The following is a 23185-nucleotide window of genomic DNA, read 5'->3' as shown; positions in this document are numbered from 1 at the left end:
AAAAAATAATTAACAGTCCTACTTAAACTAACTTCTTACCAGCTAATATAAGTTATTTGTCATCTAATCTGCAGCAACAGAAGTCACACTGATGTTACTTTAAGTTGAATTACGCATATAACTGAGACATTGCAAAATGTTTTTTTTTTTTTTTCAATGTAAATAAAGAATTTTGAGTTGATAGTATTTAGTATTATTATTTTCCCAATAAGTCAAAATTATTTGATGGCACGTCTATGACCTCATTAAAAAATTTTCTAGAAAAAATGGCATGTTGGTGTATACAGGTTCGCCACCCCTGACCTAAGATATAATTGCTATGCATATCATAAATATTCATTATAAAAAAAATATAAAAATGTAGAATATTATTGAGAATTCACTTCTATTTACTTCTATTCGCTAGATTATTATTGAGTAGTTCTTATTTTTGAAAAGTGCTAAAACTGAAATGAGTCAAAAATAGCATATGATAAAGTTACTACAAGAAAAAAATTTCTATTAGTAACATATAAAATTTCTCTTAATAACATATACTCAATCATTCCAACTCTATTTTAACATTTACAATGTTTAAAACAATAATAATTATAAAATTCATCAAATATTTATCTTCTGCTAAGAGGCATTAGGGGATAAAAAATTTTAAGTTTCTGAAATTGATTGTCGAATACTTATGAGTAAAGTATGATGAAATTTTTCACTATGATTTTATTTTCCATAATTTCTCTCTCTGAATCTTTAATGGAAGGCAAAATAAAAATATGGACTGGAAAAATGAACAAAGCAGAATTGATGATAAAGGGTTACAAGAAAAATATCTAAAACTAGGACATGTAACTAAGCAAGCCAAGTTTTTTTTCTCACTAGTGTGCATTTGAAATTTTTTATGTAATTTCTAATTAAATTCTTTATAATTGCCACAATTCATATTACTAGAATTTTCATGCAAACTCTTCTGATGTAATGGAACATTATTAATCTTACTATTTGCAATGATTAAGGGTTAATAGTGTTTAAACTGTGCTAAACTTTCAAAGACCTTTTACTGGAATTCACTGGCCAGAGCACCGTATTATTTTAATGGGTAAACAGACTAAAGGAATTCTACTACATTGAGTCTCTCCCTAAAATGAATTTCTCAAATCGTACTCTTCACCTGTAATACGGCAAACAGGTATAAATAACCGTACTGAAAATTCACCTGTAAAACTTTTAACAATTTGGTGGCATTTTACTTTTAAAGAACTTTTTGATGATTGAATGAGCAAAATAGAGTTTTAGGGAGTCGATTTTTAAAATTCTTTATAACACTTCAATGTGTTAAATGCTCCCTATAAATTCTGCAGCTTCAAATCATTGCTCAAGTATTCTTTTCCATGCAGTCCTAATCTTTACTCAGGTATTGCATGTTTACCTTAATAAATTAAATGTAGTTTTAATTAAAAAAAAAGTATCCTATTGTAGATTTTCATTCAAAACTAAATATTTTTCACTGTAAAAAATTTAATACATTAATAAACAAATAAAAAGATAAGAAATAAAAGAAAAAGAAAAGCTATTTAAGGAATTATTCATTATTAATTCAGCACTATAAAAAATTGCATATGCTGATGTTCACATTTTGTTTTACAGACAAAAATTTACTTTTGAAGTCAAATGGTTTATTCCTTTATCTGAAGCTACACTTTTAGATTCAACAAGTAAGCATATATTCATTAGTTATATTACTATACGTCTTTAAAATTTTATATTTTGTTTTGTTAATCTATTATTATAAATAATCTTTTATTTTTTTTGAAAATATTTATTATGTTTAATATAGCTGTTTTCACTTTTCTTATGTTTTCTGTTTTATTTTGATGGAATTTTAAGTAACAAATCACACTGGGCACACATTTTTTTTAAAGAATCTTCTTATATGATATTAATCCTAATATGAATCTTATCTTTTAATCGCTTATTAGTAGTATAATGTTTCTCAAGCATACAAGTAAATTTTATTGCTATTCTTTTTATCCTATTTTATTAAATTTTACTCATTGAATTTTTAATTTAAGTTAATACAATATTACAATGTATGATTTGTTATTTATGTGGAATTTTCAGTTATAATTTATGTTTCCCAATAAGTAGCATCATTTCCAAGCAGATAAGTAATAGAAAACAAACCGCAACTTTAAAAATTATGCTCATTTGTGACCAAAGCAATTGAAAAACCCAACTTAAAAAATATTTAGAGTAGTTAATGTAATTTGTAAATAATGTAATTTGTAAGAAAATATATGTATTATTATCAAAAATAAAAATAAATTAATTGTATATATGTAGGAAAATATACTTTTGTATGAACAGAAGTTTCAAATTCCAAAAAGTAGAGACATTAATTAAGATGTAAAAATATTTAAGTCTTTCAACTTTACTAGTTTTTTTAATGAAAGTTTTCTTGAGTAAAACATGTTCAAAATAAATGCAGTTTAAAATTTATGTAATTTATCTACTGTAAACAAACAATAAAATGCAAATCTGGCATAATTTAATTTTAAAGAAGACAAAGTGGAGCAAAACTTCAAATGATTTTTCAGTTTAAAAGTATGGTGCATTGTTTTTTTAGTTTTTGAAACAATTTGATATTCTTCAATTTGAAAGAAATGAATCAAAATTAATTGATATAAATATTGAATTTATTGTGGTCCCTCTTTTTTTTTTATACAGTCCTCATCCAATAAAGGTTGTACTGCACAAGAGAAGATATAAAATTATTTGTAAATCTGTTTATTTTTCTGCGTGTGCATTCATTAGGTTTAAGGGGATATATTCACAACATATATTATATCCATACTTTTTGGATTGTTTATTTAAAAATTAAAACTTTTAGCAGTCACAATCTGCCTGATTCAATTTTAGATCAAATATTGCAATTCATTTTGTAATGCTTGTAAAACATAGAACTGTTCTTCTGTACTCAAAACACATTATAATTTTTCGATTGTATGAGTAGTAATTCAGTTTATTTTCAATTATTGTACCATTTTTCAAAAGGTGCAATTATTTTAGTGACTATTAAAATAAAATAAAAGAAAAAGGTATTATTGTGTTATCGGTGAATTTAATCAATATTTTCAACATTTTTCAAAATGAAGTATTTCCAATTACAAGTTTATATTTTTGTTATATTTCTACACTTGCTGTGTAGAGATCTCACATATAACGCTTGTTTTCTTTTGAGCATCAAGTATTTTTTTGTATCTTGATTTTCATTTTAACTTAACTTCAGCTTTATTTATTCTATTTTATTTATTCTGAATTATAACTTTTTATTCTTTTCAATGTCCTTTTTATTTCAAGCTTTATTTAGGATTAATCTTTTCTACAATTTGTTTAAACTGAAGTTTTTTTGGGGCTTCAATTTTAAACTGAGAACTTGTGATCTTTTTGTTAAGTGATGTAGCAAAGTTAACTGTTAATTGAGCTCATTGCTAAAAGGTAAATATTTGTCAGTCAAAACTTAATTCACATTTTAAAAAAGCACTAGTTCTGTTAGTTGGTTTGTTTGTTGATCTATTAATTTAAAAAAAAATCATTGACTTAATTTAAATGATTTTTTAAAGGAAATTTTTGATTTAAAAACTTCCAAATCATTTTAATGCAATTTTTTTATTGATTTTAAGTTTTAAATTTATTGTAAATATATTTCTGTGTTAATCAGTTTCAGTTAGTGTTACATTAGTGTTACTCAGTGTGAGTTAAATAAGCTATAAAAGGAAGCATTGATAGAATTAATTTCGTTTCTTTTTAGCCATTTTTTTAGTAGTCAACAAGAAGTATCTTCAAAACAAGTAAAAAATCCAATTTAAATAAATAAAATGGAATATAAATGGAATTGTTTTGGTTTTTAAAAAAAAAAATCACGAGACCCAGTTTGGAAGCATATTTGTTATTTGATGCTGAGATTTTTACATAATTTTATTTTTTTGTATAATTTAAAATTTTCAAATACAACTCTTGTTTTGAAAGGAAGCATTCTTGTGTTAAGGTCTTGCTGCGAATATTTATATAATAATAAAAAAAAACATGTATGCAGATACGTACAAAAAATATATACTCTATGTTTGTTATGTCCGTAAGTGCTATTATTTTTAATTTACAGTAATTATTTTTTTACCTTAATTATTTGCTATTATTTATTTTAAACTAAAAGGGAATCCTTTATAAAAAGTAAATCAGATTTAATAAGTAGCAGTAAAATAATTTAAATGAATGAAAGTTATTATGCTTGTTATTAGACACTATTGTAATTTATATTTCAGGTGAAAATGAATTGGTGAAAGAAAACTCGCCTTATGACATTTTATCTTTGAAATCCAGAGCTAGCAATGTTCGAGATCAAATTTTAAAAGAAGAAAGAGGAAAAGATGTACATAAACTTTTCTTATAAATTACTTTTGTTTTCATAATATCTTAATAAGAGAAAATTAAAATACTTATCTTTTAGAGGAGAGCTGTTGGAAGAAATGTGGATAAACATAAAAAGAAATTAGCAGAATTGGTGAGTTTAAGTAAAAAGTGTTGTAAAAGAAAAAAGAATATCATCATTTTTTGCTTTATCCTTTATTAATTTTGTGTATGTCTTTTAGGAAGCTCAGCTGGTTCTTGCTTCTCCAAATCTGCTCTTTCGAGTTGGTCAGAAATTAGGCAAAAGTTATACATTCTTTCTTTCATCAGAATTTGAACGAGCTCAGTGGCAAGAAGCTATCAGCATTCTTCAGTCTTCCGGTAATTATTTTGTCTTTAACTTGTAATTTAAACTGAAATATAATTTTCTTTTCTACTTCAGAAGGCCAATTAATATTCTACAACTAATGAGAAACGAAACTAAATGAAATCTAAAAACTAATTATGATTTAATATATGTTGTGTTAAGTTAAAAGAATAAATATTTACTTTATTTGATTTAAGATTTGAGTGTTTTAAAGTTTAATTTAGAAAAATCTTGATAAAAATATGTTACAATAAATTTTCACACTGTTTCTGTAAACACTTTTTGTAAGGGATAAATAATCTCTAAATCACTATTTATCAACACTACAAAATTTTGCACATAACTGGGCAAAAGCATATAAAGACATAATAGATAAATCTAAAATAATTTCAATTTTTTTTGTTATTATTTGTAGTCATTTCTGTTGGCTATTTATTAGATAAAGCTTTAAGAAGGTCCTTCCATCAAAATGAAGTTTAACTATATTCGATATCACTTGGTGTAAAGTTGTTGCTCAAGGTCAACGCATGATAGTAAAATTTAATTACCACAATCAAGAAATTTTCCCTGGTACCCATTCATTTCTAGGGGTCATATAAAACATATTATTAATATATTTATATTAGGTACAAGTATTAAATACTTTAATTATATGATTGGTACCCATTTAAACACCACCACTTGCTGCAGAATGCTAGTTCAAGCAGTTCCGGATATATTTGAAAGGCACACTCACAAACTTCATTCTTTTTTCTTCGATGTATCACCTAGTTTTAGTTTAATTCATTATTTCTTGAACTCTAAAGCAGTTTTTCTTTTTACTAGCACCTTAGAATTTTTTAATGCAAGTTTTAAAATTTTCTGACTATAGGGTCGCAATAACTATATTTTTCATTAAAACACTTCTAGGCTATCCTGAAAAATATAATTTGGTGACTTTCAATTGATTTTTTAAAAAATTATGGAGACCCCATTTAGAATATCTATATATATTTGTAGAGAAATGACTTATAAGAATCTTATTCTCAGATACCTCGAGATAACTAATTTTTCCACTGAAATTTTAGCTGATTAAATAAAAAATGACGAATTGAACTGCTGACAATTTGTATGAATTTCGTTTAGGGGAAATTTATAAATGTACATTTTCAACAATTGTTTGTTTACTTATTTTTCACTTAACTTTTCGCAGGGTGCTAGATAAGGTACCAAAAATGATGTGATTGTACGAAATATCTTTCTTGTCATAACTCGTTTTAAATTTTATATTTATGCAATGTAAAAATATTATACACCATAATTTTTTTAACTGTTTTGTTTTTATAGCTTCTATTACTGCATCTCCTATTAATTTGTACGAGTTACAAGCTTGGGTCACATCATGTCGTAAGGTTAGTTTTTGACTACTTTTGCTTTCTGTTAGTTTTAGGTGACATGAATTTTACATTGTGTGTAAACTTCAGTTGCACTTTTCTACTGTAATTGCTCTTTAATATTATATAAGTAGAGTTTCCTATTACACATGCACACACACTTATTTTTAACAAGCTCATTTTTTTAACAATTAAATTTAAAAATCTATTTTTAAAATTCTCTTTTAAGTATTTTATAAAATTGTCTGATTCATATTTTTCAGCATCTTGGCACCAATCTGGGATCATTTCTTCTAAGATCAGGTATAACTTATTGTTGTAAAATTACAAATTTTCATTATTTCTTTTTTGAAGTAGTAATTAGATAATGTAGTTTTAGAAAATAAAATTATTAACAAATATTTTTGTTTGTAGGAAAAGATGAGGATCTCCTTGTTGGAGATTTGCATATAGTAGTTCTTAGTTTGCATGGACTGTCCAGACCTTCAGGTTCGTTTTAAGATATTGTACTGTTACTGTTAAAATTTTGTTTTTGAATTTGATGTTTGTTGTCTTCTCATTGAGGTATAAGGTATAACTGTTATTGTAATCAAACAATTTTTTTCAGTGTCAGAGTTTTTTAAATTTTAGTGTTATCTTTTATGCTTATTGATGTTTTTCGTAATTATACGTAATTTCGTCTATACTACTTGAAATATTGCAAAATAATTTTGCCAGATAATTATTTCTACCTGTTTTGTGAAAATGAAATAATAATCCTGAGTGAAGGTTGTGATTTTAGTTTCATAAACTGGATACTCGCCTAATTTTGTAATCCTTATGCTATATGGTTTGTTAAGGTCATGATTATGAAAGTAACCACTTGTTAAATATTTTTTTAGTACAGAAGCTTACATTTTTATTTTATGCATCAGTATGATTTTATTCTAATTTTTTTCAACTTAATTTCAGATGTGTATCTTTGTTTTGAAGTCGATTCTTATGGTCACTTTTTTAATAAAGCTAAAACGAAGACGTGTTTCAATACAATGGAACCTGCATTTAATCAAGTTTGTATTCTTTAAAATCTTTTATTAATTGAGAAAAATAGTGTGTAGTTTAATTTTGGGTAGGCTTTAAGCTATGTGTGCTATATTGTTTCAAAGAAAATTCTTTCTTGATTCCAAAAAGTGGTTCCTGTGTAATTCTAAAAATAATATTTAATTGGTTTAGTGTTCTTAAAATTTTTTAAAAATGAGGAATTTAAAAGCTTCATATTTTTGAATTTCGCATTTTAATTCATAGAAAAGTCTTACAAATTTTGTATGAACTTTCAAATTTATATTAAAAAGTTAAATGTAATATTGAGTATGGACAATATTTTTGTAAAAGCTGCATTTTTTAAACTCACTGAGTTATTTTCCAAGTTGTATAAATTTTAAACGTAATATTTCACTTGATGGTGTTGCTAAGATTTTTCATTGTTATAATTAACTGAAGTCTTGTAAGTTTTCAGAACACTACTAATTCTAATTATTGAAAAAGTTTGAAAACATATTCATAAATTAGTAAAATTCCTAAGGCACTTGAAGTATTAACCTTTTTACGCCAACTGTCACCTGTACGTGCCGGCAAAAAACGCACTCACTTCCGACCGACATGCCGGCGTGCAAGAGCGTTTTCTCTTCCACCCCCGGCCATCACCTATTAGTGCCAGTGTCCTGGAACGTTTCAAAAAATAAAAGTTCTGCTAGAAGACGGCATTATATGTCCATATGGTTTCAGATACATGTAGATTTGACCTTCTACTCAAAATGAGAGTAGTATGACTCACATAAACATGGTTTATAGGGGGAAGGAACGAAGCAGAAAGGAATGTTTCCGAATGGCATGCTTTATGACGGCTCTTTAAATTCGCATGTGGTATTTGTTTACAGCGAGCAGGAGAGGTTTTTTTTTTGCTACCGCGTTGGGTATTTTGATTTGCGATCCAGTTTTTAGTGGATAGTTAGATCTTTTAGATGTGAATTTTTTCTCTTTTTACCTTTAGAATGTCGAAGCTTCTAAAAATTTTAACTGAGCTAGAAATAGCAGAAATGATGCAAAATATTTCAGATATTGATTCTGAAACAGATTAGGATAGTAGTGATAGTGACACTATAATATATTCTGATTATTCTGATCATAAAGAATCTAGCGAATCTAATGATGATGAGGACATTTCTGACATCTGTATGCCGAGTACATCGAAAGCAAGTTGTACTTCTCCATGGTCATTCACAGTAGAAAATGTAACACAATTACCATTCAAAGCAGTGCTTATACTAAAAGTGGATAATTCGGTTGAGGAAGAGATTGATTTCTTTAGGCATTATTTTGATGATACTATAATGAAAATAATTACGGAACAGACTAATCTGTATCAGAGGAGTATATATTCTGAGGATGCATCTGGTGCATGTTCTTTGAACTATTTACCTGTCCCAGAGAAAGAAATGTTTGTTTTCTTTGCTCTAACAATTTTGATGTGTATTATAAAAAGACCCAAAATCAAAATGTACTTTTCAATGAATTCCATGCTTGCAACGCCATTTTTTAATTGTGTAATGAGTCATGATCGATACGTTGCATTTGTTCGATGTTTGCATTTTGCCAACAGTGATGCCAAAAAAAATCGATTCCTCTCTTTAAGCAGGCACATGCTAAATAGCCAATATGTTGTATATTTTTTTATGCTATTTTATTTTGATTACATTTGATTCAAATGGACAAATGTCATATGCACAACTTTGAGGGCCAATCAAATTTTATTGTATGATAATCATATTCTTTTCCTTTTATTTTATTTAAAAAGGAAAAAAATTGGTTGTCCAATCAAAATTTTTTTAAACTTTCACCTCTAAAAAATGTAACAATGTAATTTTTTTGCAATTTTATGTTTTTAAATCAGCGACAATTAAATTAAAAAAAATTGTTTTTTTGTGGTCTAGTGTTTATAATTGTTACATTCATAATTATAGTATTGTAATCAATCTCCTTAAAACTTACCATTTATTAATCATTATTTTATCAGTTATAAGAAAAAGTCATTAATTGTAACTTGGTAGTGATATTCGCATTTATAGTTTTTGATCTCATGCATTTTCTTTGTTGCAAAGTAATAATTCACTTTTTTTATTCGTAAATTTAATTTTGCTTTATAACTGTATGTGTTAAAAATGTTTTAAACTTGAATTCTCATTAATGATTAGCTATTCATGCTTTTTAGGATTTTATAATTGATTTGGAAGGTTCTCAAACCTTGAGAATTCTATGCTACGAAAACACCGCAGAAGGGCCAATACTCAGAGGGAAAGGAGCTTTAGAGCTCAGTCAAGCCTGGTTAACAGACAAAATACAGGAGAAGTCAGTCAGTTTGCAAGAAGTATGAATTCAAAATAAGATTTTAATATAATTTGTTTTAACTTTTGAAATTTTATGATGCATAATATTAGATTCTTAAGCTGATCTTTCATTGAAATTTGAGTTCCTCATTTGCTATTAATTGCATTATTTAGAAAATAATTTTGCATATTTTTTCAAACTGTTTAAATTGATTGCTGAAAACAAAATTTAGACTGATTACTCTTTTCCATATTAATTTAAATTAATTAACTAATTTAGTTGAAGGAAGTATGCTGAAATTTATTTTTATTAAAACTGCTTTCGGCTGCATCAAAATTATTGCTTGCTAGGATAAAAATTATAATTTTTTGTGCTAATGTGCAGTAAGTTAAAAGAAAAATATATATATATTTTCAAAACTTTAATTTTTATATTTTATTAAATGTATGGAATCTGAAATTTGAAAAATCGAACTTTACACAAGAAACACATTAATATTTTGAAAAGTGATTTAACTTCAATTATCACAGTACAATTCTTGATTGTGCACAAATAAATTTGATTTGAAAATGTACTTCACATTAAGAATTCTCATAAAGTGTAAGGACGACATATTTAAACAGCACTTTCTTCCTTTATTCAGTAATCGTAAATGCACTTTCATTCATAAAAGAATCTTCTTAAGTGACAGAATTGCACTATACCTAACAAGAAATGTTTTTTTTAGGAATAGATTTTGGCTACAAATGTGACTTTAAATTTAAATATTAGAATTGATTTAAAATCATTGTCAAATATTTGTCGCCATATATAGCTGCTTCTTTTATTGCTTGTGAAGGAAAAATATTACATAAGACAGTTTAATTATCAGTAGCTAGACACAACTACAAAAAAATTCACAAGACAGATACATATGGGCGATTTTCTTAAAACCTCAACTTTGGATAAAGTCAATAAGGAAAAATTCATCTCAATTTTAACTTAATATTGATAATTTTATATTAATATCTTGCCTTTGAGTCACAAATCCACAACCAGCGAGAAATAAAGTAAGTAAAATATACCATTAACTAATGGAAATAGATATTTCAATGAGAAATTTTCCTTAAGGATGCAAAAGTTAACGAAATGAGAAAATAATCCATATATATGTTCGAAAAGAGATTCAAAACTGAACTCTAGACTTTCCTTGATTCACCTAAGGGAATTTTCTGAATCTAAAGAGGTTTATCCAAAACAGTGTGAAATACGAAAGAAATATGATTAAGATTTTTGTGTCTCACTACAAAGTGTTAAATATGATATCAATTATTTAGTCCCTACATTGATTATTTTTCGTGGTATCATCTTTGTAATGTCTTCGAACAAGTTTTATTAATGTAGGCAAATTCATTTAATTTGCTAAATAGTTTCAGAAATATTGCTAAATACACAAAAAAGAAGAAAAAAAAACTGAACATAAAAGGGCTTAAAATTTTAACCACTCTTCTTACTGAGCAAAATATTTTCTAAATTTTGGTCACCCATTATATTTTAAGAGTAAAAAGCTAAATCCATCTGAAAAAGGGTATTTTTATTCAGAGAAAATGCATTTTTGTGTATAATATGTAACTTAAAAATAGTGTGTGCTCTAATTTTTTAGCGCATAATAACCTTCAAACCATGAAGTTTGCATCAGGGTAGGTGAAAATTCTACAGTTTAATTAGAAGTTTTTCTGAGCATCCTTTTAAGTAAAGTTGAAATAAGTGTAACAAAGTAGAAACTATTGCTTTACATAATAAATTAATCTATCCTTTTGTAAAATTGCTTTGTTTTAATACATTTTAAAAAATAAAATAAAAAAATTGAAAAAGAAAATAATTTAACCAGTGTTGTGATATTGGTTTTCATTTTCTATGTTTAAAATGCAATATCTATTATGCATCAACAAAATGCTCTTTATTTTATGTAATTAAATTCACATGCTTGCACTAATGTTCTTGTGTAGTAATTATTTTTAACTGTATTCTAAATCATGTATTGTAAGATCATAAAATTTTTTATCATTTAGTGAAAATTTTGTAATCTTATAAGTCTTTCTTGAGATTTCAGGTGTATAATGGGAGTATAATTTTTTTCTTCAAATACCCTTTATTATTCAAATAAGGGGTAGGTGTTATGCATTTTTGCATTGTCACTTTCTTTTGATACTAAATAAAAAAATTCAAAATTATCCATGTTCTATTCTTTTTTTAATTTGTATTGTAATTTTTTTTCTGATATCAGTATTTTATTTTTTAAGCTTATGTTGACTGTTGGTTTGAAATATGAGCCACCAGAACTTTCATTAAGAAGAATTCCATCTTCAAAGTCAGGTGGAGTGTTTGGTGTGAAAATTCAACAAGTCTGCAAGTAAGTATTATTCTTGAAATTGCTTCCAAATTTGTGATTTAAAACATTTCAAATTTTGTTTAAATTTGATATTGTACATTAAGATGTACTGAAATTTTTTTTTCTCACTTTCTTTTTTTTTTATTAAAGGCTACGGTGCAGAAAATTTATCTCAAAGGTACTGAAATTCGAAGAATAATTAATTTTGTGCTTACATCTGTTGATAGCAAATTGAGCCCAAACCTTGAAAAAATGTGTGGTTTTCGCAAATTTGACTATCTATTAGTAGCATTATGCACCAAAAAAAAATTTTTTTTTTCTTCAGAAATTTAAATTCTTTGACATACTTTCTTTTCAGCTCAGCACGACATATGATGCCATATTTTGCATGTAGTTCATTCTTTCTAAAATTAGCTTTCAAGTACTTCTTTCTTGAATAATGCAACCAAGCCTTGGAAGTAACATTTTTTTTTTCTTTCAAATTTTGAGCATTGTTGCACTGCCAGTTACATCTGTACTTGTTAGAGCTTTAATGCTAACAATAATATCTTATAAAATTGTACAGTGAATAAAGAGATACCGAAGTAGTTATCATAATCTTATGTAATTATATAAGAGTGATAAAGTGAAGGAAAGTTTCAAAAAGAAAATTGAAGATTTAAAAAAAAAAAAAAAATTCTGATACTTCAATATGTATCTGCTTAAAAGTGTGTGTAAAATAACATTAGATTTCTAATACAAAAAGATCACTGTATTGAGTTTTGTGAGTGTCCTGTGTTTATCATCTGCGACAGTCAAGAAATAAGTAAAATACCCTACATTGAACTAATTATAAGTTTCAGGTATTCAAAGAACCTGTAGACAAGAAAAGATATAGCAAAATATTAAGCATAGAGAAAAGGTTATTTGAACATAGAAGAGAATTTTTTAATCTTAATTCAAATGCTTAAACTCTCCTACAAAAAAAAGGGCATGATTTAGCAATGATATTTTAGAAGAATTTTATGTCACTGTAGCAGGCGCAATTCAAAATAAAAAATACTGTCCTGATTACTTTAGATTATCAGAACAAATACAGTGATTGCTTCAACGGGGGTTGCAAAATGTTGGTTTTGAAGCATGCAGAACAATTATAACCTACTTCAAGGGTTATATTTTGATGTGAAGCATGATACACTTGTGATTGAAAAAAAGCATACACAATGTAATTTTTTTTCAAATTGTAAACAAGGAACATTGCATTTATGTCCTTATTTATATTCATGCTAAACTTTATTGTTCTATCAGTCTGTTGGTTATATGGAAAAAAAATATTCTTATCACAATTGAGTAGTTCTGAATTTAATTATTGAGTTTTTGAACTTCAAAAATCAATAACCTCGCACTGTTCACTTATTTGTTGGTTTGTAATTTCTATTTATAATTGAGATCCTAATTAGAAACGTTAAACTTACCCAATATTGTGAAAAAAATGTAGTTTTTACTTTCAAATATGATTTTTGATTTAAATTTTATAGTATATGTTTAAAATGATTTAATATTATGTATGGATTATAAAGTGCAATATCATTTTGATTATATAATTCTTCATTTGTCTTAGTTTTAATATTTTTTATTTAATTTAAAGTTATTAAAAACCTAAGCAATATGTGCTTAAGAAATAAGACATAATTGTTTTAACCCACTGGTGCTTTAACAAATGGGTAAAATTGGGAGACTTGTTTCACCCCAATTCACTATTTCTCTATCTATTGACATGGAAAAAACCTGGTTTTTTAAAAACCGGTTTGCGGAGCAGATAACTGCAAGTTAAAATATGACTTTTTATGTGCAAAACCGTCAGTGGGTTAAGCTGAGAGATTTATTAAATTCACACAAGTTAAAAGGAAACACATTCTGTTTGTTTATATGTGTTTGTTTAAAATGTGCTGGAACTTTTTTTTCAGGAAAGAAAAATCTACTGTGCCATTTATTATCCTCAGTTGTATTCGAGAAGTTGAAAAACGTGGCATACACGAGATAGGAATATATAGAGTTTCAGGTTCAGCATCAGATGTACAAAGATTAAAGAAAAGCTTTGAAACAAGTATGTTTTTCACACTTAAAATTATGTTATAATTTTAAAAAAATATATAATTACTTTTAATGCTTTTTCCAGCTCTTCCTCTATATAATGACTGATACATTAAATCTTGACTGATATATTAAATTTTTAAACCAGAGATTGGCCGCCTTACCTTAGAGCCATTAGTTCCTGGTGTGGCATGTTATTTTTTTTAGAAAACCAAATATAAGTACTAAAATTAGTAATATTTTCTGAAAAAAAATAATATAATACTTATATGCTGTCCAACATGTATTTATTGTATAAACATTTTACAAAACATCAAAAGAATTCTTAACCATTAATAATTTTTTTCAAATGGTACAATAAATTTATTTATCATGATTTTCTTTTTTTTAAAAATTCAATATTTTTACAACATTTTGTTTTCCTTAGATGGTTTAATTTTGAGGTAAAGCGTGACATTTACCTCTTATATTATTGAATTTCGTATTGTTTATTGAAAATAACTGCTCCTTCTTTATTTTTCTTAAATGTATCTTTCCCCTATGATGTATTATTTTAAATTATAGTTATATGCATAGAATGATAATATTCAAAAAGAAAATATTGACATAAAATTTATTTTATAAATTTTATATTGTTTGTATTCTATTAACTTATGCATATGCAATGCTTCATTTGTATCAAATATTTCCAAAATCCAATAAATAATGTCAGCATACTTGTTAGAGTTGAGCAACTTGTAAAAAATTAATTTCTTTAATTATAATGATATTTTTAGGATATCCGCACACCTGGAAAGTCATAAATTTCGGTATTGAACAAAATTTCTTATGATTTTAACGATTTAAAAAGAAAATCATAGAGAGTCATGGATTTAGATCGTTAAAAAATCAAATTTTTAAAATGAAATCCCCCCCCCCCCCGCATTTTCATGGTGTTCCGAAGGTTTGAATTTCCAACAAAATCTCCACTCACAGTCATATTTTATTAAAATATAAAATGTTTTTATCATGTTCTTCAAAAATTATGTTGTTCTTTCAAAAAAGGAAAGAAAAAACATCATTTCTAGCACTAATTATCTTTTAAACTTCTGTGATTTTAGAATTTTTATTATTATTTTTATTTTATCAATTTAAAATTCTAGCTGAAGCAAGCCAGTCATTGCCAAATTTTATTTTATTCCAATATGAGAACAGAAAAATCAGAAGTTTTTGTTTCCTTTCTGATGAATTAGAAAAATATCTTTAGAATATAATTCTGGAGAAAAAAAGATGAAAAAAAAATTTGTTCAGCTATTATTTTTTCAGCTATTTTATTGCTCCAACTCTTTTTGTCTGCTGTTTTTTAAATTTAAAATCTATAAATATGAAGATGCAGAGTATAGCAGTTTTGGTTATGCCTATCATTTCAATTAATGTTTTTATAATGCTTTTTTAAATTTATTGTTGTGTTTTTGTCGGAGAAAATAGTAACTTCGTTAAGTCATGAAAAGTTCCTGGAATTAATCATGGAAAGTCATGGATTTGAAAAATCGAAAATGTAGCAGATACCCTGTATTTTTTTCACATTTAATATATCTTATACAGTTGAAGCGAACCTTGGATGTAGGAGACACTGTTGCCATGAAATTTTTTAGCGACCTGTGTCCGAACATACATTTAAGTAATGTTATTTGAAACCCTTATAGTGAACTGCTGAAAAATTGGTAGTTCGGTTATAGTGTATTTAAATTTCTTTTCCACAGATTATTTTTCAGTCCTCCATACTTAAACTTCCTGGTGTTGGGACTACAAATGACAGCATGTCTTTACAGTGTGTCAAACTACACTACTTTATGCGTAATGCCTTTAATTACTCTTATGAATGGCTTGATAGATCTAAAAGACAGAAAAATATTTCTTTTTGAGAAATTGCTGGGGAAGAAGCAAGTGTTAGTGCAGCAGTTGTAGAAAAGTGAAAAGCTGAAATGTGACTGAATATTATTTAGGATTATAAAGAGATAGACATTTTTAATGCCGATAAAACTTCTATTTTTGAAATTGATGCCCAATTGGACATTAAAATTTAAAAAAAAAATGCACTAATGGAAAGCTTTCCAAAGTGATGGGAATGCATAATGAGAAGCTCTCAAAATAATGCTATATCATGGTGTGTAGCGTTTTTGAAAAGTGCTTAAAGGTGCTTATTTTCGATTTCCGTTTTTTAAAAGCTCTTAAAGGTGCTTTTTTCAATGGGTGTTTTTAAAAAGTGTTTAATTCGAAAATCTCATTTTCGAAAAGGGAATTAGATTTTCGCCATGTATAATGTAAAAACATGCTTTTCACATTGTTCTATTCAAAATGTCTAGTATTTTTGAAATATAATTAAATATTTTCACTTATTTTACATAGTCATGATATAGCGACCTCAAGTTATAATGTCCATTTTTGTTTGAACCACAGTGGTCATCATAGTACACATTAATTGATATATATATGTGTATGCATGATACAAAATTAAAGCATATCTATTTTTAAGAAATATAAAGACAAAGAATATAGCTTTATGATAGCATTTGCATTGACTGTTTTCAATGTTTGAAGCATTTAAGACTAGAGCACCTATCGTAATTATGTAAATGCATTTAACGGATGTATCTTTAGTTGTTTCTCTGAATATGTTTTGATTAATTTTATTTACTTTTTGTCTAAATATATTGCTCAATAAAGTAATTTTATAGCTACCATGGCTTGATATTAAACTTTCAGGAACTATGCATTAATAGGTATATTTTTAACAAAAGATTTCGATTTGATTTATTAAAGAATTAACTTTCATAGTATTTACATGATTTTATGAAAGGTAAAATGTATTGATTTTCTGTTAATCAAATGAAAATCCACAAAACCTTATATCTTATAATTTTTTCAAACCATTGATATATTTTAAAATTGCTAATAAATTGGTTCCATTAATTACTGTTATCAAATTTTAGTGACTTTTTAATCAATGAAAATTCAAAATGCTAGTAACAGCTATCAAACTACAGTTTTCATTCTGTTAATGAATGTTACTGTTGAAAAATGTCTTAAACTTAAGACTTTGTTGCTTTTGTTATTTATCAACTATTTATTGAAAACAGTAAGTTGGGAGTTATTAAATATGTAATATTGATTAAGAAGTTGTTACCTTATGCTTGTATTGTTTCTTGAAAGCATTAAAAGTTTTTTTATTATTTTCAGATGTCTATGAAGCTGAACAACTTTTGAAAGAAGTTGACATACATTCTGTAACTGGAATGTTTAAAATGTACTTGAGGGAATTACCTGAAGCTCTTTTCACAGATTCTCTTTATCAAAAGTTTTTCCGCGCATTCAGTAAGTTTTAAAATAATTCTGTCTTTTTTTTCTTTATTTAACACTTAGAGGAAATAATTTTAATGTAAGTTTAATCATAACATTCATTTAAAAGAAAAATTCTGAATATTTAATTAAGATACTTTTTTTGTTATTAGGTATGAGTAATCAAGAGGAAAAAAGTAAACTGCTATTACTATTATTTCAAGAGTTACCCGAAATAAATAGAGGAATTATTTCTTATTTACTGGACCATCTTGTAAGGTAAGTCACTATAACAAAATAAAGAAGCCAATTAAATGAAAATAGTGACTATTGGATTCTTAAGAGACAAGTCTTTTTTTAATTGTTAAAGTAAAAATAAATAATTAAATATAAATTAAAGGTAAAATTAGGAAACTGTTTTTTAATTTGATGGTGGATGTTGTGTTGTTGTTGTTTCTAATGCGACTTGCCAAATACCAGCAAGTCTGTTTCGTGAAACTAAGTGAGTTTAAGGCAGAGGGTGCATTTCTTATTACTCAGTTGTGCAATCTATGGCCAAGAATGTGACAGCCGCACACACGTGACAGTCCATTTATAGGGCATCCCATTCATACATCCGATCATTCATCCACACATCATAATTTTTGACCTGAACCAGAGAATGATCAATCTCTAACTCAATACCCCCAGAGGTAAAGTTTGTTAGGGGACTTCGTGACTTGACATATTTAATGTGCACCATTTACCAATTACTACACGGGTAGTCTTTGGTCGGCAGGGATTGAACTTACTACCTCTTGAACATGGGCTCCAATGCCCTACTAACCAGACTATCCCAGCCAGAAAAAATAATAATCGTCAAAGTAAAAGTTATCACTTATATATTTATGTATACAGACCCTTAAAACTCAAAACCATAAGTTATAAAAAGCTGCTATGTAATTATATGCAGCTTCATGCTTTATCTGATTACCTTTAGTTTCTACAAATGTAAAATTCTCTCTACAAATAAACAAATGAAAATGAAAATAATGACCATAAAATTATTTTCAAATTTAAATTGCTTGTAAATTTTTACTGTTCATGGAGCATATGTAATTCAAATTTAGAACGCTGCATTATACTCTATGACAAATTTTTTACAGCATATTCCACAAATCAATAATATAATGCAAAATCTATAATGCAAAACTGACTCCCAATCTCAAGAAATGTATATAAAATTGTGTGTAAGTATTCGTTATTTTAACTTATTAAATGTAATTAAACATATTGTAGAATTCATCAAAGTGAAGTTACCAATAAGATGTCTCTGCATAACTTGGCAACTGTATTTGGACCTACTTTATTAAGGCCCGGCAGTCGTTCTTCAAGTTCATCTCCCTCTGATCTTCTAACTGCTGGAACTGTAGATGTTATGGCCCAAGCTGGCATCTTTTACTTCTTCCTTAAAAGGCATGCTGCTGGTTTGCCTCTTAAACCTGATTCACCTGAATCAAAGTAATTTGCAACACGAGACAATTTCTTAGTGGAAACAAAATGGTGCTTGAACTTTTACTTTGTTTAGAAACTATTTGTTTTCTCATTAATATTTTTTTAAAATTGTGTGCATCATTAGGCAGATACTAAGTCAAATGAACAGTGAAAGCATGTTGGTTTATCACATGTTTTATTGGATCCAATGAATCTTAGGAAATGTTTTAATACTTTAAGCAGGACTTTTCTAATTTCTTTTAGAAAACAAAATCCTAAGTGGAGATATCTCCTCAAGGATTCATTAGGACTAATTTTAAGGATTTTTCTATATTTAAAAAAAAAAAAGTTTCGTTTTTATAAGTGTGCCTTTTACAAAAAATTATACTTTTCAGAAGCTTCCCAAAATCATTTGTAGGTGCATATTTAGAAAGAACTCTAGTCTTTTTACTGACACTTAATAATTGAAGAATGTTTAAAAGGCACCTCACACAAAATTTGATTGTAACTATAAATTTTATCCTTATAAACTTAATGGAAAAACATAAAATTCATATTGGTAGAAAAAATAAAATGGTATGATCAGAAGCTAATTGCAAATACCTACTGAAGCACACAGTGTTTGTGTACGTATAATAAAAAATATATATTTATATATATACACATACTTTTATTCTATTTATTCATTTTCTTGCCTGTTAACAAGAAGTGCCCTTCTTGTCTTTGTAGTCTAAAAAAAATTGGATATCAATTTATTCTAAAGCAAATTTTTTATAAAACTGAGGTACTCGGTGATTCTAAAAATTTCTTATAAAATTATTTTTTACTGTGATAAGAAAAGAAAATATTTCATAGATCTAAAACTATATAACCTTGCATTTAGCAGACTTCAGGAACTGTGCCTCTAGAGACTTTAATAAAGGAATATAAATAATAAAGGAAGCCTTGAACTATCAGGGGATTTAAAGTAGAAACAGAGAAAATCACAAGAGCAACTTCATTTGCATTTAAAGTATTTTTATTTTGTAGTCACCCTTAGGATTTGAGAAATCGTTAAACATAGTGTTATAAAAAACACAACAAAAGTAATCATGTTTCACTATATTAGTCAAACATGTAGATTTTTTTTAAATACATTTATTTCATTTAACTTATTTGATGTATTTTTTTTTTAAGAATAGTAAACTATTATTATTTTATACTTTGAAAACAATGAATATTTAAAAGCAGTCACAAAGAGTTTGTATTTTGTACTTATTTTATGATTTTGATCAAAACGTATACACATTTAACGACAACAAAATATGTTTCATTTCCCAAAGCTATTTATTTAAAGATGCTAATATATTTAAATATGTTGATATGTTTAAAATCTTTTAATTCTGTTTGAAAATGTATTTTAATTTTATTTATTAATGACAAGATAAAAGTAGTTTTTAATAAAAATCATTCGGTGTTCATAATTTCTTTAAAATAAATTAGTTTTCAACTAGTTTTTAGGCAAAATAATTAAAATCAGTTAAAGATAAAAATGCAATTGTTACAATAGTGGTAGTAATGCTGAGATGAACTAAGTTCAAGTTGAACTAAGTTATATATTTAGTTAAACAAAATTTATGTTTCTTTCGTAGTGTTCATTTTCTTGAATTTATATCTAAGCTATTCATTTGTCACATCACAATATAAAGGAAAAAGAAATAAGGGAAACTTTAAATTATCAAAAATATTATGTTTAATGCAGGGCTTCCTTGATAGAGCTGACTCAATTATAAAAAACCAATTCAAAGTAAGCATTATTCACAATCTTTTAAAGTATTCATAGTGTTAAATATATTTATATAATATTTTTTATTTTTAAATTTTTTTTCCTGATAAAAGCAATGGTATATATTTTCTATATTACTCTGAAATTAATTCTGGCTAACACTCTTATGCAGCTGTAACATGATTCTTTAATTCAAACCTCTTGTATTCTTTCGATTGCTATTTAATCATGACTGGTGTTAGTAACTCAACTTTAAATTTAGGTCACAATCCAACTTAAATGGTTAAATAACTTTTTTGGCTGGCCACATGCTATATTTTTTCTCCGCCAGTTAAACGATTCATAGACATTTTGTTAGAGGAGAATTTTCACCTGGGACTTTTTAATTAGAGCTTGTTTGTAAAGTAGAGTTTTGGTCTTATTATAGATATTCGTGTCTGCAATCATCAAAAATATTACTTAAACTATTTATATATTTTATAGCATTAATTACATAACTTTAAAATAGAGGTGAGTAATTATTTTAAATATTTTTGATTACAGTGATAAGGAGTTTACATTTTTAATATTTCTGCTATTAAAAGTTTAAGCTCTCATAATAATAAACTATAAAATTTTGCGTGATAAAATTATTTTTAACATTCATCTTATTTGATAATAACATGTAATCCCCAATCTTTTGAAAATTTCAAAATATTATTCATACATCAAAGCACATATATATCTAAACTGATCGGAAAATGTAACTCTGAATCAAGAGCTTTTGTTCAAGAAATGAGATAGTATAATTGCTATTACCTTGTACAAAATTATAATTTATAAAAATAATGAATGTCAATTTACTTTTAGAAGTAATAATTGGCCAATATGGATTAAAAGTGACTTCTATTTAAGGGCAAATTATAATTTTGGATATCAATCCAAAAATTAATAAACTTTAAAAAGTAATTCATAACATATATGCCTCTTAATTAGAAACTAGTATTAAATTGTTCAATTAATTAGTGTATAATTTAATTAAAATTGTCGCATTTTATTTTCCAACCCCCTAATTTCTCTTCTTCAGAATGTCTGCCATCGAAGTGAAACAGTTGTTGTATTTGTCAATCAGCAGAATCGGAAAATGGCCATTTTTTGTAAACATTGTTACAGAAACCAGTAGTTCAATTGAATTTTGTTGAATAAGGGCGTAAAAGAATTCAGGAATATTAATTATTATTTTAACTTGAAACAAATTCCTTTTTAGAATTCACGCTATAACAGTAATAAGTATTTGATGTTAAATTTACACTGTTGAATATATATATTTTTTTGAAAATATTTTTAAAAAATTTTGAAATGCAGTAGTTTTTTTGGGATTACTCCCAACTTAAATTACTAAGAACTCAGATATTTCGAACATATGAAAACATGTTCAAACAAGTACATTAGGCCCTCATTCTATTATGTCTGTTTAGAGAAATAAAGGAAAATCATAATATATTTAGAAGATTGATATAAGTAATGAAACTAGATTTGAGATTTTTGCTATCTTTGCACTGTATTGTAATATCTTAAGTGGCATAAGTTTTTTTTATTTTATTGTAATGCCTTAGGTAACATATTCATTTGTGGTTTATAAATCTATATTCATTGGAGTTGGTAATTAATAATATCATAATTAGCTTTCATTGTTATTTGTATATTGAATATGAATATTTAAAAAAATAAACAGCATTTTGTGTAAATTAGATTTCTGTTGTACCTAAAATGCCCATTCAGTTGTTCTCCCCTTAAAATATCATTCTAAATATTATGAATTGAACTAATTAATAATTTAATGCTGCTTATCTTTAATGTTTTCTTTTAAATTATGTTTTGGGTTAAATAACTAATTTATTACTTTAACACTGGCGAATGTTGGCATATTATACTAGTCCTTATAGTGTTTTAAGGGGGGAAAACAAATATGCTAATTTTAGTAACGCTATACTTGTTTGAATTAACTTTATTTTTGTTAATCTCTGTAAATATATCAATTTTTATCTTATTTTACAAATGGTATTTAGTGTTAAAACAAATTATTTTTATTTATCTAATATAAAATGAATAAAAAAACAGCATTCTTTTTTGTTGTTGAAAATAGAAAACTTAGACCAACTCATTTGCTCACAATGTTGCATTTATACCACAGTGCCATTAAACGTGTGCTATGGTTGTTTGTATTTATACTTTATATGGAAATATATTTTAAATATATTGCCAATTATTTTGTACAATTATACAAATATATTTATAAAAGATTTAGAGTGTTAGTAGTTTTTGTGTAGTCTAAAATATATATTTAGACCATGTTTATTGTTCCCTGGAACTTAGAAAGTATTTCATGTAAGTGTAGAGAATTTAAAACTATTGAGCTTAGAATAAAAGTTTTAAAAAAAAGAAGCATTAATAAGATATGCAAGTATTTATCTGACTAGCATTGGTATAAATATTGTGTAGCTGATTAAACAGATATTTGCCTATGCTGATAATTATAACCCTAATTTCAATAGTTCATTCCTCTTTTACTTGAGCAGTTTTATGGAATACATTTAGGTTGATATGTTTATTTCATGTGATGATGATAGTGTTGTGCAATGTTTTTTTATTTTATTTTTAATAGTGTTACATTTTAAAATTTACTGAGCATTTAAAAGCATCAAAGT

General features: G+C 26.4%; 1 protein-coding gene across 1 annotated transcript in view; it reads left to right on the top strand.

The window, feature by feature from the left end:
* Positions 1 to 19317, top strand: part of RhoGAP1A (Rho GTPase activating protein at 1A) — a 46171-nt gene extending 26854 nt beyond the window's left edge. Inside the window, exons 11-24 of the mRNA XM_071183652.2 lie at positions 1636 to 1703; positions 4311 to 4417; positions 4496 to 4549; positions 4638 to 4776; positions 6089 to 6153; positions 6399 to 6438; positions 6550 to 6624; positions 7087 to 7184; positions 9383 to 9538; positions 11781 to 11890; positions 13816 to 13955; positions 17162 to 17296; positions 17434 to 17539; positions 18539 to 19317. Coding sequence (XP_071039753.2) covers positions 1636 to 1703; positions 4311 to 4417; positions 4496 to 4549; positions 4638 to 4776; positions 6089 to 6153; positions 6399 to 6438; positions 6550 to 6624; positions 7087 to 7184; positions 9383 to 9538; positions 11781 to 11890; positions 13816 to 13955; positions 17162 to 17296; positions 17434 to 17539; positions 18539 to 18764 — 1519 coding nt within the window. The 3' untranslated portion in view covers positions 18765 to 19317. The remainder of the gene's footprint in view (positions 1 to 1635; positions 1704 to 4310; positions 4418 to 4495; positions 4550 to 4637; positions 4777 to 6088; positions 6154 to 6398; positions 6439 to 6549; positions 6625 to 7086; positions 7185 to 9382; positions 9539 to 11780; positions 11891 to 13815; positions 13956 to 17161; positions 17297 to 17433; positions 17540 to 18538) is intronic.
* The last annotated feature ends 3868 nt before the right edge of the window (positions 19318 to 23185 follow it).

This window comes from Parasteatoda tepidariorum, chromosome 7 (genome assembly GCF_982258835.1).
Source record: "Parasteatoda tepidariorum strain Cologne lab strain chromosome 7, Ptep-v5.0, whole genome shotgun sequence".
Taxonomy (NCBI): domain Eukaryota; kingdom Metazoa; phylum Arthropoda; class Arachnida; order Araneae; family Theridiidae; genus Parasteatoda; species Parasteatoda tepidariorum.
Note: the sequence above shows the minus strand (reverse complement) of the source record. Positions and strands in the feature narration are given on the sequence as shown.